The sequence below is a fragment of the Leptopilina boulardi genome, unplaced genomic scaffold (genome assembly GCF_019393585.1).
Source record: "Leptopilina boulardi isolate dan_hultmark-lab unplaced genomic scaffold, ZJU_Lbou_2.1 LbouV2_140, whole genome shotgun sequence".
Lineage (NCBI taxonomy): Eukaryota > Metazoa > Arthropoda > Insecta > Hymenoptera > Figitidae > Leptopilina > Leptopilina boulardi.
This window is the reverse complement of record NW_026137686.1, coordinates 473,588-486,281: the sequence shown is the minus strand read 5'-3', so window position 1 is coordinate 486,281 and position 12,694 is coordinate 473,588. Positions and strand designations below refer to the sequence as shown.

Genomic DNA, 12,694 nt, shown 5'->3' with positions numbered 1-12,694 from the left:
TTATACTCAAAATTCATAAAAAATTAAAACTGGAACTCCTCTCATTGTTAATTTTTATACGCTTTTTCTGTGATTCTGAACAGTCAATCATATTGATTTTCAACACTTTTAATTTTGTCAGAAAATAAAATTTTTTAACATTAAAAAAATGAAACAAAAAATGCTTTTTTCAAATTTTATAATCTTTAAAAATTTGTGACATTGATTGTATGAGTATTTTAATTTTTTTAAAAAAATAAAATTTCCAGTGTTTAATTTTTTTTTAATTTAAGAGTATAGAATAATTATAGATACTAAAAAATAACAATTTTTTTAAAAATAAAATGAATAAATACCTCAATGTGAAGAATAAACGTTTTCAAAATTTCCGTCTTCTCGGGATTCCAATTTGTTTTTGTTTTTGAGCGAACTGTCTGTTTCGTGATTTTTCGAAACAAAAAGGGCAAGAGTACTAAAGCAAGCGTTTGCCGGTGTTCTGTTCCAATGGACATAAATTTTTGTTATAATTTAATTACATTTTTTATAGTTTTATTAACAGGGTTGCCACAAGAATCCATTTTTCAATTCCCCTGACATACAAAAATTTTCCTTGACAAAAATTTAATGCTATAAAGTTTAAAAACATTTCTAAATTCATTTGATTAATATTCTATTTTATAAAAATTTTTTGAATTTTTTTCAGATATTAATTTTTTTTACTTTTGATTTCATTTAATTGAATCTTTTTATTTTATTCTGATTTAAAATTACGAGGGGTGGGAGAGGGATAAATTAAAGGTATGAACAAAACATTAAAAAGTTTTTTTGATGAATAAAGATTGAGAACTTCAGTGAGCTTTTAAAAAATTCAATTATTATAACAAATTGTCAATTAAAAATTCTTTGAAATTTAATAATTTAAAAAACTTTGTAAAGAATCTACAAGAATTTAAAATTGAAAAATTTTTTAGTTTAAAACCTTTTAAAATTTAATTATTTCAAAAAATTTTAATTGCAACTTTGCCAAATTTCAATTATTTTAAATACAATTTAAGTTGTTGACTCAGAGAATTTTAGAAACTTGTACTTTTTGTTTAGAAAGAAATCGAGAATTTAGATCCTTTAAAAATTTGAACAAATTTGGATATGTGAAAAATGAAATTAAACCAAAGTTTAGATAAATAAAGTTACGCGTCAATTAAAATTGGTCGAATTAAAATAATCGCTTTATATTTCTGCCAAAAAATTTTAGAGCAATAAAAATTAGATTTAATTTTAATTTAGATCACTTAAAATTAAAATGAATTCAAATTTACAAAGGTTGAAATCTAAATTGAATAAATTCGATGAAAATTAGAGATTAAATTAAAAATTAAAGCAGTAAGTGTTTTGATAAATTAAAATTAAAATCGACTGATATGGAGAATAATTAAATTTTTTCATACTATAAAATTCTGATGTATCAGAATTGACATAAAAACTCATTTTCTAATTTCTGGACATTAAAAAATTTCCCTGATAGAAAAATCTTTACATAGAACGAATTAAAAATTTTTTTTAATGGTATATAGTTCAACCAACATTTTTAAATTCATTTAATTGATATTCTACTGTATAAAATATTGTTACCTTCTTTTTATTTTATTTACTTTTTATATTTTTGAGTTTATTTAATTTTTAAAATTTCCCTGACAAAATATTTTTTTCATGACATTCCTGACACGTGACAACCCTGATTAAATATGCAAGTTAATTTTTGAAAATAAATTTTTAAATTTAAATCACAATGTTTTTAACTATTAACAAATTTTAATTTTTTATTAATTAAATAAATAAATACGAATTTGTTTAATAAAAAAATATTAATTTGTAAAAAATTTTACATATTTTAATTTAAATAAAAATTGATTTAATAACAAATTTATTATTAAAAGTTATATTTTTTAAAATTGAATTTAATTTATGTATCATACTTTTTACTACTGTAAGAGCACTAACCTTCATTTTTAAAACTGGTATTTCTGTTTAACAGCTCTTTTATGTTCTCATCAGTCGCTTTTCTCTTTTTGGCAAAACTGATAACTTTCGTTGCAACATTCGACCAGTTTTTTTCAAATATGTTCGAGTCCTTTCGAAAAAAATGTTCAAAATCTATTTGAACCTATAGATATTGATATGTATAAATAGATAAAGTTTTTAGAAGGTATATTATTATTTTTAAAAAAAGGATTTGTAACTACAGTAGAAATGCATACCAAATTATAACCAGTAGGACTAGCAAGGTTAGGAAAATTCTCTAAAATGTGCGGAAGATCGTTTGAACTGTAAAATGAAAGTCGTTCTTGTAGAGCAGTTGACACCCACTTTTGCATGTAACAATCGTCAATTATCTGCACAGAGATTTGCAATTCTTGAAGTTCTTCGCTTAAAGCTAATTCTGAAATAAAGCAGGTATTTTCAGTTGGAAACAGAATATTCAATAACGTTTTGATCTAAAAACTCTATAAAATATAAATAATTGACTGCATTATAATATTTTGACAATTTTTTAAACAAAGTCACAATGAGATCTTTATTATCTCTTCTTTATCATAATTGATTGTTTAAAACTTCAAAGCCATATAATTAGATTAAGATTAATAATTACAAAAATTACCATCTAGCTCTTCAGGATTTTTTCGTTTTCGTTGGCTAATCAAGCGCCCAATTGCACATTCTTTTTCTCGCTGATTCACATAATGACTTTGGAATACTCTTCCAGCATTTTTATCTTTTGTTGAACGCGTATAAAATGACTCTTTGAAATACGCAGGGAAAAGTTTCGAAGCTTCTAGAGCTAATTCATCAAATCGGTCAGGTGTGATTCTGTAAAATGCAAACACTGATATTAACGGAATAAATAAACATATATGGGGGATTCCACGTCAGATTTCGCTTTAAAATTTAAATTCTGGCAAATATATTTTTTTTTGGTCATTATAGAAAAGAAAGGTATATGTATTTTTTTTATTTTTTTTAGTGGCCAAATTTTCAAGTCATGAATTTTTAAAACATTGACTTTTTGAAAATAGTCCTATTTTCAATGTTATGTAACTCGAAAATTATTGACATTAGAAAAATTTCGCTTAAAGAAAAAATGTTTGTTTTTTCTTCGACTTTTGAATAAAATTAACGAAAAAAATAATTTTAATTAATTAATAATTTTAATTTTTATTAAAAAAAACATAATTTTTATAAACCAATTACTTTTTTTTAATTTGGGCATTTAAAAATTTTTTTTTGCTTTATTTTCTAGCTGGGAATGATAAGAAAAGTTTGCATATAGTTTGGAAATGGACCTGATCAAAATTCTTGTTTAAATAATTTATTTATAAAAAAAAGTTGGCCTTTCTATTTTTTTTTAAATAGGAAGTTTTTTTAACCACTTAAGCTGTTTATTTTTCTCATAAAAAAATAAAATAAAATTATTTTATTCGTTACTTTTATTCAAATGTCGAAGAAGAAACAAATAATTTTTCTTAAGCGAAATTTTTCTAATATCAATAATTTTTGAGTTACATAACATTGAAAATTGGTCTACTTTCAAAAAATCAAAATTTCAAAAATTCATAACTCGAAAATTTGGCCACAAATACGTATACCTTTTTTTCCCCTAAGAAACGAAAAAAAATATATTTGCCCGAATTCAAATTTTGAACCGAAATCTGACGTGCAATCCCCCATATATATAATATACTAATTATAATTTAAAATTCGAATAGATAATGTATTGTAATATTACGTGAAGCTATTCGTACGACGAAATTCGTTGTTCACAACAAGCTTAGCTACTTTCCACTTCGAAAAATACGTAGTTTTCTTAGTTGCTAGTAATTTGTCGCGATTTTCTTTATTTTCTTCGAATTCATAAGCTGCTAGAAGGAATTCTCCTTCGTAAGTACTACTTAAAACTTGATAAACGTAATTCGATAACTTATTGGTATTTCGATCTACAGAAAATAAGTTATGAAAGATCAAATAAAGTAAACTTTTATTTTGATAATTGAATTAAAATTTAATTTTTACGAATTTACCAAAATGAAATTTTTTTAAAACTAAAATTGTCAAATTAGTAATTAAGCTAAATTTCGAAAAATAAAAATTAACTGAAAAGTTAAATTCATTTTAGAAGATTTTTTGTAGAATAAATAAAATACGTTTTGATATTTTAAACCAATCATAAGCTTTTCTTAAAATATTTTTTTTTTAGTAACTAAAGTTTCATTTACAATGTGAAACGTTTGACAATAAACTTAAATAGTTTACCTTCAATCTCGCAATTTGAAGTGTTCTGTCCTTTGGTTCCATTAGCAGGAAAATTAGTCTTCAAAGGATGTCTTTGCGAATTTATATCAGGATCAGAAATTTCGTTACAAATATCACTGAATGAAGATAGTGAATTGTCTTGGTCTACAAAATAGTCACCAACAAGTGCACCATCACAATCCAAAGCGCTATTATTCAATAAAATTGTCGACAATGTATCATTAGATGATTCTAAAAAATTAAATAATTATGCTTTAGTCTATATAAAAATAAGGCAAACACATAACATAACACATAAATTAATAATTTTAAACGTAATTAATTAAAAATTAAATAATGTAAACCTTGTCCTGCCTTTGACGAATGATCTTCACGCACTTTATTTATTTCGTTCATTTTTCTAACAATAAACTGCAATAAATTATTATAAATCATAATTTCATGAAACAAAAAATTCAAACAATTTTCTTTTAAAAATATTTTGTAAACACTGTGGCAGTTGTGATTAACATAACCTATAAATTTTCACATGTCACGTTGTTTAAGCATACATAACAATAGAATAAGTTTAAAGTATTACTTACTATTAAACCAATATTATCTTCTTATTGCAACACTAATTCTTAAAGTTATACAAAAACACTGTTATTTTATAAATGATGACGAAAATAAACGATCACATGTATTTATCACTTGAACGTTGAATATAAGGAACGCGAACTCCGTAGCGCGCAAAGATTGTGCGCCGTTCCTCGGAATCAACGCAGCATATAATTTGTGTGTGTGTGAAATGCTGTGTGTATACGGAGGTAAGATTGTGTTGTATAAATTCCACCTGAAAATCAGATGGCATTCTTGCAAATTTTATAAGAGAGGATCTATTACTTTTATTGCATGTCCCTTTTGCAGTTTTTATGTAAAATTCATGCAAAATTAACACCCGTGACTTGTGTTTTTTGCTTAGAAACTATTGTTACAATAAATACTTGAATTTATGCTAAAAATGCAAGTGTCGTGTCATGTAATTAAAGTAATTTACTCATCCAAGCAAAAATCGCAGCAGATTTCTCTCCGTGTAGTATTAAAAAGATTTAATCAAGTTGAAAATTTTCCCGAAAATTATTTTTCAAGTTTTTTTTCGTAATTTTTATTTGAAAATGAAGTAATTTACATACATTATTTGCATATTTCTTAAATCTCATCTGGAAGGATAGGTTTTTTAAATTTTATTTGAAAAGTCACGTTTTTGCAAATAACCGGAAATATATTAATATAATGACAACCAATCTATTCTGCATACATAATTGTAAAATTTTCTTACATCGTGCTTGGTCCTGTTCTTGTTTTGATTTAGAGCTTTTGCTTCTCGACCTTTTTCTATCTCTTCTTGCATTCCTGTCTCTCGATCTTTCTCTATCTCGTGATTTTTCTCTCTTATTCGTTTCTCTCTTACTAGTTTCCTCCTTCTTTTTCTTCTTTTCCTGTTCTTCTTTCTTTTTTAACTTTTCTGCTTCTTTAGTAACCTAAAAAATATTTTTTAATTATTACACAATTACAATAATGATTAGGTATATAATAAAGAGTAATCATTATACAGGGTATATCAAAAGTCCCGGGACGGATAGATATCTCTTCGGAGTAAGCTAACGAATTTAAATAAAACTTGGTAGCATATGATACCAGGAGGCCAAAAAAAGCCATTTCTTTTAAGAAAGTTGTTAATTTATTAGAATGGAATTTTCTCCATCGGAGTATATAAATTTTAAAGTATAAACAATACTTGTAATTTTATAAAAATGTCGATTTTCGTGACTGCTGCAACAATTTACCCATGGCTTCTCTAAAAATAGGTGTTTTACGATGAGCAAGGTATTTTCTAACTGGATCATCTGAAATAAAAAAATATTTAGTTAATATAAGATCAAATCTTGTTTTTTTTGACGGAATGAAAAAATAATAGATTTACACAAAGCTTTTACACAAAGCAGCTTTAAAAAAAAGAAATTAAAAAAACTTTTTTAGATGCTGCAACTTTGTTAATGTAGAACTTTTTATTCCTTAAAAAACAAGATTTGATCTTATATATTAAACAAATATTTTGCTGTTTTTTATTTCAGATGATCCAGTGAAAAAATATCTTGCTCACTGTAAGACCCTTTTTTAGAGAAGCCATGGGAAAATCATTGCAGCAACCACGAAAATCAATATTTTTTGCAAAATTAAAAATATTACTTTTACTTCAAAAGTTACATAATCTAATGCAAAAACTTCCTTTGAAAAATTTCTCAGAAAATTGCTTTTTGTACCTCTTGACTAGGTATAAACTCTTTAATGTAGACCTCGAAACGAAATGACCTAAAATTAAAAAAATTCCTTATTTTTCTAGCCTTTATATCCATAAAGAAAATTAATATATAATTAAACTCATAAAACTTGATTTAAACGTAAGTAAGAAAAATCCCTGTTTTGACGTAAAATTCCCGGCTAAATCCCAGTTTTTCCCGGTTAATTTACATTCTCGGTAAGTAGACACCCTGGATTTACACTCTTAACTTACTTTAAATGCTGCTGCTCTAGCTAATTTACCATCTCCTCCACTGCGACCTGATCCATTTTTAATTTTTTTTACCTGTAAATGTTTATTTTCTATATATATCGTAAAAATTAACGCAATCTAATTTACAGAATATAGAAAATAAGACATATTTATAAATAAAGTTTTAATTATTATACTACAAACATTAACTGCCTTTAAATATAAATATTAGTTTTCATTCATCTGGACACATAAACTTCTGTTTATATTTAAGTAACTTACTCAATTATAATAAATAAAAAGAAAAATTATTTTATGCAAAAACTGCACATAAATAAAATTGAAAATTGTTCAAGAATCAATAAAACATTTTTTTTAAATATACAAATTTTATCAATTCCGAATTTTGCAGATTAGAATTAATTTTTGGGTGAAATTTGGCCCCACCAAAGAAGAATTGGACCGAAATGGAATTAAAAAAATGGTTAACTTATCATTTTCCACACTAAAAAAAAGGTTTGATTTAAGTAAATTAAATTATTTGAAACAGATGAAAGTTTTAACAAATAATAAATTATTTAAAATAATGTATTCATTTATTTTACACAAATATTTGATTTTTTATACAAATAAAAATTATTTGACAGAATAAATTTATTTTATTGATTCTACTACACTAATTTTTTTAATGCGAATAATGCATTATTTAATACTAATACATTATTTTATGAAAACAAAAAAGAATATTTCTATCAAGTAAATATTTATTTTAAATAAAAATAGTGTTGTTTGAAACTATTCCTTTATTTATATTACTCAAATATTTTGTTTTTTGATACAAATAAAAAATAATTTGACACAATAAATTTTTTTTTATTGATTCAAGAAAACTAATTTATTTAATAGAAATAACGCAATATTTAATAAATGATTCTATGAAAACTAATAAAAAATATTTGGATGAAATAAATAGATTTTGATGTGTAAAGAAGTTTTGATTGTTCAAATGAACGAAATATTTTTTTCAATCTATAAATTAATAAAAATTATGATGGTTATAAATTATAAAACAGCAAATTAAAAAATTATTGAATTAATATCTGCTTTTTAGATATTTAAAATATTATTTTGTAATAAAATTCGTACTTAAAGAAGTTGCAAAAAAATTTCGTTCATTTAAATGTGCAAAACTTTTGGCTACTCAAGCAGTATTGAATGAAATAATTTTTATAAATGATAAATTTATTTGATATTTATTTAAATTTATTATATTATATTACAAGTAAATTATTTTCTTAAATAACGTAATTTTTATTTGATCAGAGTAATTTTTTTTCAGTGTAAATAGAGTCTTTTTGACTCCGGAATACTTACAGTATCTTCACCCAAATTAGAGGTACTTGGAGGGCCTTGACTTCCGGTATTTTCTTTCAAGGCATTAGAATCATTAGTGCCAGTATTAGTCTTGGTAGTTGACTGTAAGAATGTTATGAATTGATATTTTTGAAAAATCTTAAACAGTAGAAAGCAAAATTCAGAAAAACTTAAAATTAGTGCTTCAGATTAAACTGTTTAGCTGCAATAATACCCACTAATTAGGCCTCACAAATAAACGGAACCAAGTTTAGAGCCCTCTATATTCAATAAATTTCAATTTTTTTAAAGTTAAAAAAATATTTTTGTACATTTATAATGTTAGTAAATAAGGTCTTAAGGGTATGTGGGCAAAGGACGTTTTTTTGTGGTTTGAAACTTTCTCTGAAATAAAAAATGATTTCGGGTTAAAATTTTGGAAAAATGATTTAGTTTGGTATAAGAAATCTCGCTATTCTTCTCATTTACTATAACTTAACGCGAAAATAATAAAAATAAAGCAATAAATAGAAAAATAATGTGTTTTATCATAGTTCATTCAGCGGCCACTCGCTCGAATTGGCGCTGTTTACTGGAGCACTGACACACTCAAGCAACGTCTGTGTATACGCCGCCATGTTTGTTTTCATTTTCGTTTAAAAATGTCACTTTTTAAACATCATTTTTTAATAATTTAACTCAAAATTATGTATTTTTCGGAGAACAGCGAGATTTCTTGTGCCCTAATATATCATCCCTCAAAATTTTAGACAAAAATCTTTTCTCATTTCAGAGTGAAATGTATACTACCAAAACACATTTTCCCATACTAGGTCACGTGGGAGGTTCCCACATACCCTTAAATTTGTTTTTTTTTAAACTTTATTCTTTTATCTTAAAAAATGCAGAAAGAAAAAGTCCTGTTCTTTTTTAAGAAGCCTAAAAATAATCTTTTTAATTTAGAAATACTCACATTCTCTTCATCTGACTTAGAGCTAATTTGAGAGCTATTTGTTTCGAGAATATCATTCGAATTACTGGTATCATCAGTGTCAGTATCAGTCACTGCACCGGGCTGTAAAAAAATATTATAAATTGGTATTTTTAAAAAATCTTACAAAGTCGAAAGAAAAATCCAGAAAAACTTTGAACTAGTGCTGCAGATTAAACTGTTTAACTCCGAACACGCCCACTAATTAAGCTTGACAAATAAACGAGACCAAGTTTGGTCCCCTCTACATTCAACAAATTTTATCTTTCTTAAATCAGAAAAATATTTTAGTAAATTTATAATGTTTGTAAATCAGCTCTAAAATCTGATTCTTTATTTTATTCTTTTATCTTAAAAAATCCAGAAAGAAAAGGTTCCTTATTAGTAGACTAAAAAGAGTCATTTTAATTCTAGAATACTCACATTTTCTTCACCTGACTTAGAGCCAGTTGGAGGGCTATTCGTTTCTACATTAACTTTCGGGTCACTGACACTATCAGTGGCTACTGAAGTATCAGTCATTGCAGTTAGCTGTAAAAATATTATAAACTGATATTATAAAAAAATCATACATCATATAAAGCAAAATTGAAAAAAAACTTTGAATTAGTGCTTAAGATTTAACCGTGTAGCTATTATCATGCACACTGATTAGGCCTTAAAAATAAATGGGATCAAGTTTAGCACTCTCTCCATTTATTGAATTTAAATTATTTTAAGTAAAAAACTGGTAACTGGTTTTCTAAGAAACGTCTATGAAGTACTTTTGCTTCAAGAGTCCATCATTACTGTTATTAAGAATGATGGGGAATGCTTTCAACGCAAATAATAAGAACCATTTTTATGTATATGTTTACGGTGTACTTCGATAAGCGAATTTTGAGTATCAAAAAAATTTTCATTCTAAAAGTTGTGCACAATTGTCCGAAAGGATGTAAATTTAAAAAATGACAGTTATATAATTATTTGAATAGAAGCAAATATGCAATAATGTTTTTACGAGGTTTAATAAATTATCACTTATTAGAAGAGACGAATATTTGAGCCAATTCATTAGCATTTTTAAATTGAAAATTTATTTTAAAACTTCATTTTCGAAAATTAATTATTTTCGAAAATTAATTATTTTCGTTAAAATAGTTTCTTTAAACGCTACATTTATAGTATCCCTGGCGGATTCGATTTGCGTAATGTCTACTTAACTAAGCGGACTTTAGGTAGACATTAGGTAGACATGTAAAAAAACGTATAAAAAAGCTATTAATCGACTTATTATGATAAAAAAAAGTTGATAAAAGGGTAAATGAATGTTTATAGAGTAAATTCGTACAAAATTTGTAATTAATAAAGCAATAAATAATTAATAATGAATGGAAATGTGCGCGAGGTACCTGATCAGTTCAGCTGTACAATTATTTTCGTGCTATTTTCATGAAAAGAATATAAATTAACTGCAAAAACAATTGATATTTATAAAAAAAGTGTAAAATTGATTTAATTTTATTGTTTGCAATACGAATTATTAAATAATAATTAAGTTTTTATCAAATGTGAATAGTGTTGTGAAAACCTGTGAAAACTAATGAGTTACTACATTACCGATCGCATATGATAATAAAAAGTTCTCGATGAGTGTAACAAAAAAGCTGCAATCATGTCCGTAATTTTGGACGAGAAACAATTATGAAATCAATAATTATTTGTATAACTTTATTCTGCATTTTAAAATTCACTTTTTATTTTCTTTCAAAGCAAAAGCTTGGAAGAAAACATGCTCGCACTGTATTGTAAAAACTGGTGGCGCCATCTCTCATATGCGATCGGTAATGTAGTAACTCATTAGTTTTCACAGGTTTTCACAACACTATTCACATTTGATAAAAACTTAATTATTATTTAATAATTCGTATTGCAAACAATAAAATTAAATCAATTTTACACTTTTTTTATAAATATCAATTGTTTTTGCAGTTAATTTATATTCTTTTCATGAAAATAGCACGAAAATAATTGTACAGCTGAACTGATCAGGTACCTCGCGCACATTTCCATTCATTATTAATTATTTATTGCTTTATTAATTACAAATTTTGTACAAATTTACTCTATAAACATTCATTTACCCTTTTATCAACTTTTTTTTATCATAATAAGTCGATTAATAGCTTTTTTATACGTTTTTTTACATGTCTACCTAATGTCTACCTAAAGTCCGCTTAGTTAAGTAGACATTACGCAAATCGAATCCGCCAGGGTCATCACTGAAAAAACCTTACAATTAAAAATCAATGAATAAATAATTATTGATTTTAAAAGTTAACGATGGTTAATCAACTATTTGATAGTGGATATACAATTTTTATAAGCTGATAGAGAATTCACCCATGAATAAATTTGGAACGCAACTATAGAGATGTATAAAGCGAGGATTTATATGTCGTCCTTTTCTATTTTCCAAGATAAATGCAGTCACATGACACAGAATAATGGACAGAAGATTAAATATCAACCAATCAAAATAATTAACTACAAGAAACTGCTCTCTTATTGGTTTAAATCTAATCTGCTAATCATCCATTAATCAGGCTTATGTAAATATTCCCTTAGAATTCTTGATTTTGATTTGTCAATCTACATGATTGTAAAAAAGTATGTACAGAAAAAAAGAGTTGAAGCCCTTTCTCCAATGGAATCTTAACAACATGCGTTGCGTATATTGTTAGAATCCTATTGGATATAGGCCTTGACAGTGTGAACTTGTAGAACGTACTGAGGGAGAGAGTTCCTCCACTCCACGCATTCGTAAGATGAATTTCGCGACGTTGCCATATAAGAGCGCCGAAAAAGCAACACTGCTGCGTGCAATGATAGACAATCCTGCATGTACAAAACTCGGTCTTTTCCGTTCTGGCAACGTAGAGGAAAGTGTCTCAAGAAGCTTGGCTTCTCAAAAGCAAAAAAACATGGAACGAAATGAAAATAATAGGTAACTATTAATTTACATATTGCAAATATAATAATTTCTGAATAATGAGATTTATGTTATTATTTGTTGTATTTTATTTATGTTTATGTCGAAAAATAAGTATTAGCTTCTAAATTTCACTTCTTTGAAATAATTTTCAAAATTTAAGGGTGAATAAAAAGATGCATTTTTATGTTAACTGATTGAAATATTTTTTAAGAAAAAGGGTATTAGAAAATTGTTTAAAATATACCAGCAAATTTATAATATCAAAAGAGGAAAGAAAGCATTTTTAACGGAAATAAGCTTGTTTCTTGATAAAAGAATGGTTTCATAAAGTCATGAAACTAAATATTTAATGAGGTTCAACTCATTAACATAACCTCAAACTAAAAAGTAGTTTTTAACAGACCTAAAAATATATTTAAAATTTATTATACTCAAATTCGACGGATACAATTTTGGAAAAAAATTATTTTGAATTAAAATTTCTTGTTAAATAATAAATAATAAACATTTTGTATTTTTCTTAAAAGTTAGTAAATATTTGTAATTTATATGCAAT

The 12,694-nt window shown here is 25.5% G+C and overlaps 1 protein-coding gene across 1 annotated transcript in view; it reads right to left on the bottom strand.

Annotated features, from left to right (window-relative positions):
• Positions 1–12,694, bottom strand: part of LOC127291539 (uncharacterized protein DDB_G0284459-like) — a 309,035-nt gene that overhangs the window by 5,532 nt on the left and 290,809 nt on the right. Inside the window, exons 5-9 of the mRNA XM_051320722.1 lie at positions 9,588–9,695; positions 9,147–9,248; positions 8,195–8,296; positions 6,842–6,913; positions 5,606–5,807 (exon numbers count right to left, since the gene is read on the bottom strand). Of these exons, the coding sequence (XP_051176679.1) occupies positions 5,606–5,807; positions 6,842–6,913; positions 8,195–8,296; positions 9,147–9,248; positions 9,588–9,686 (577 nt within the window). The 5' untranslated portion in view covers positions 9,687–9,695. The remainder of the gene's footprint in view (positions 1–5,605; positions 5,808–6,841; positions 6,914–8,194; positions 8,297–9,146; positions 9,249–9,587; positions 9,696–12,694) is intronic.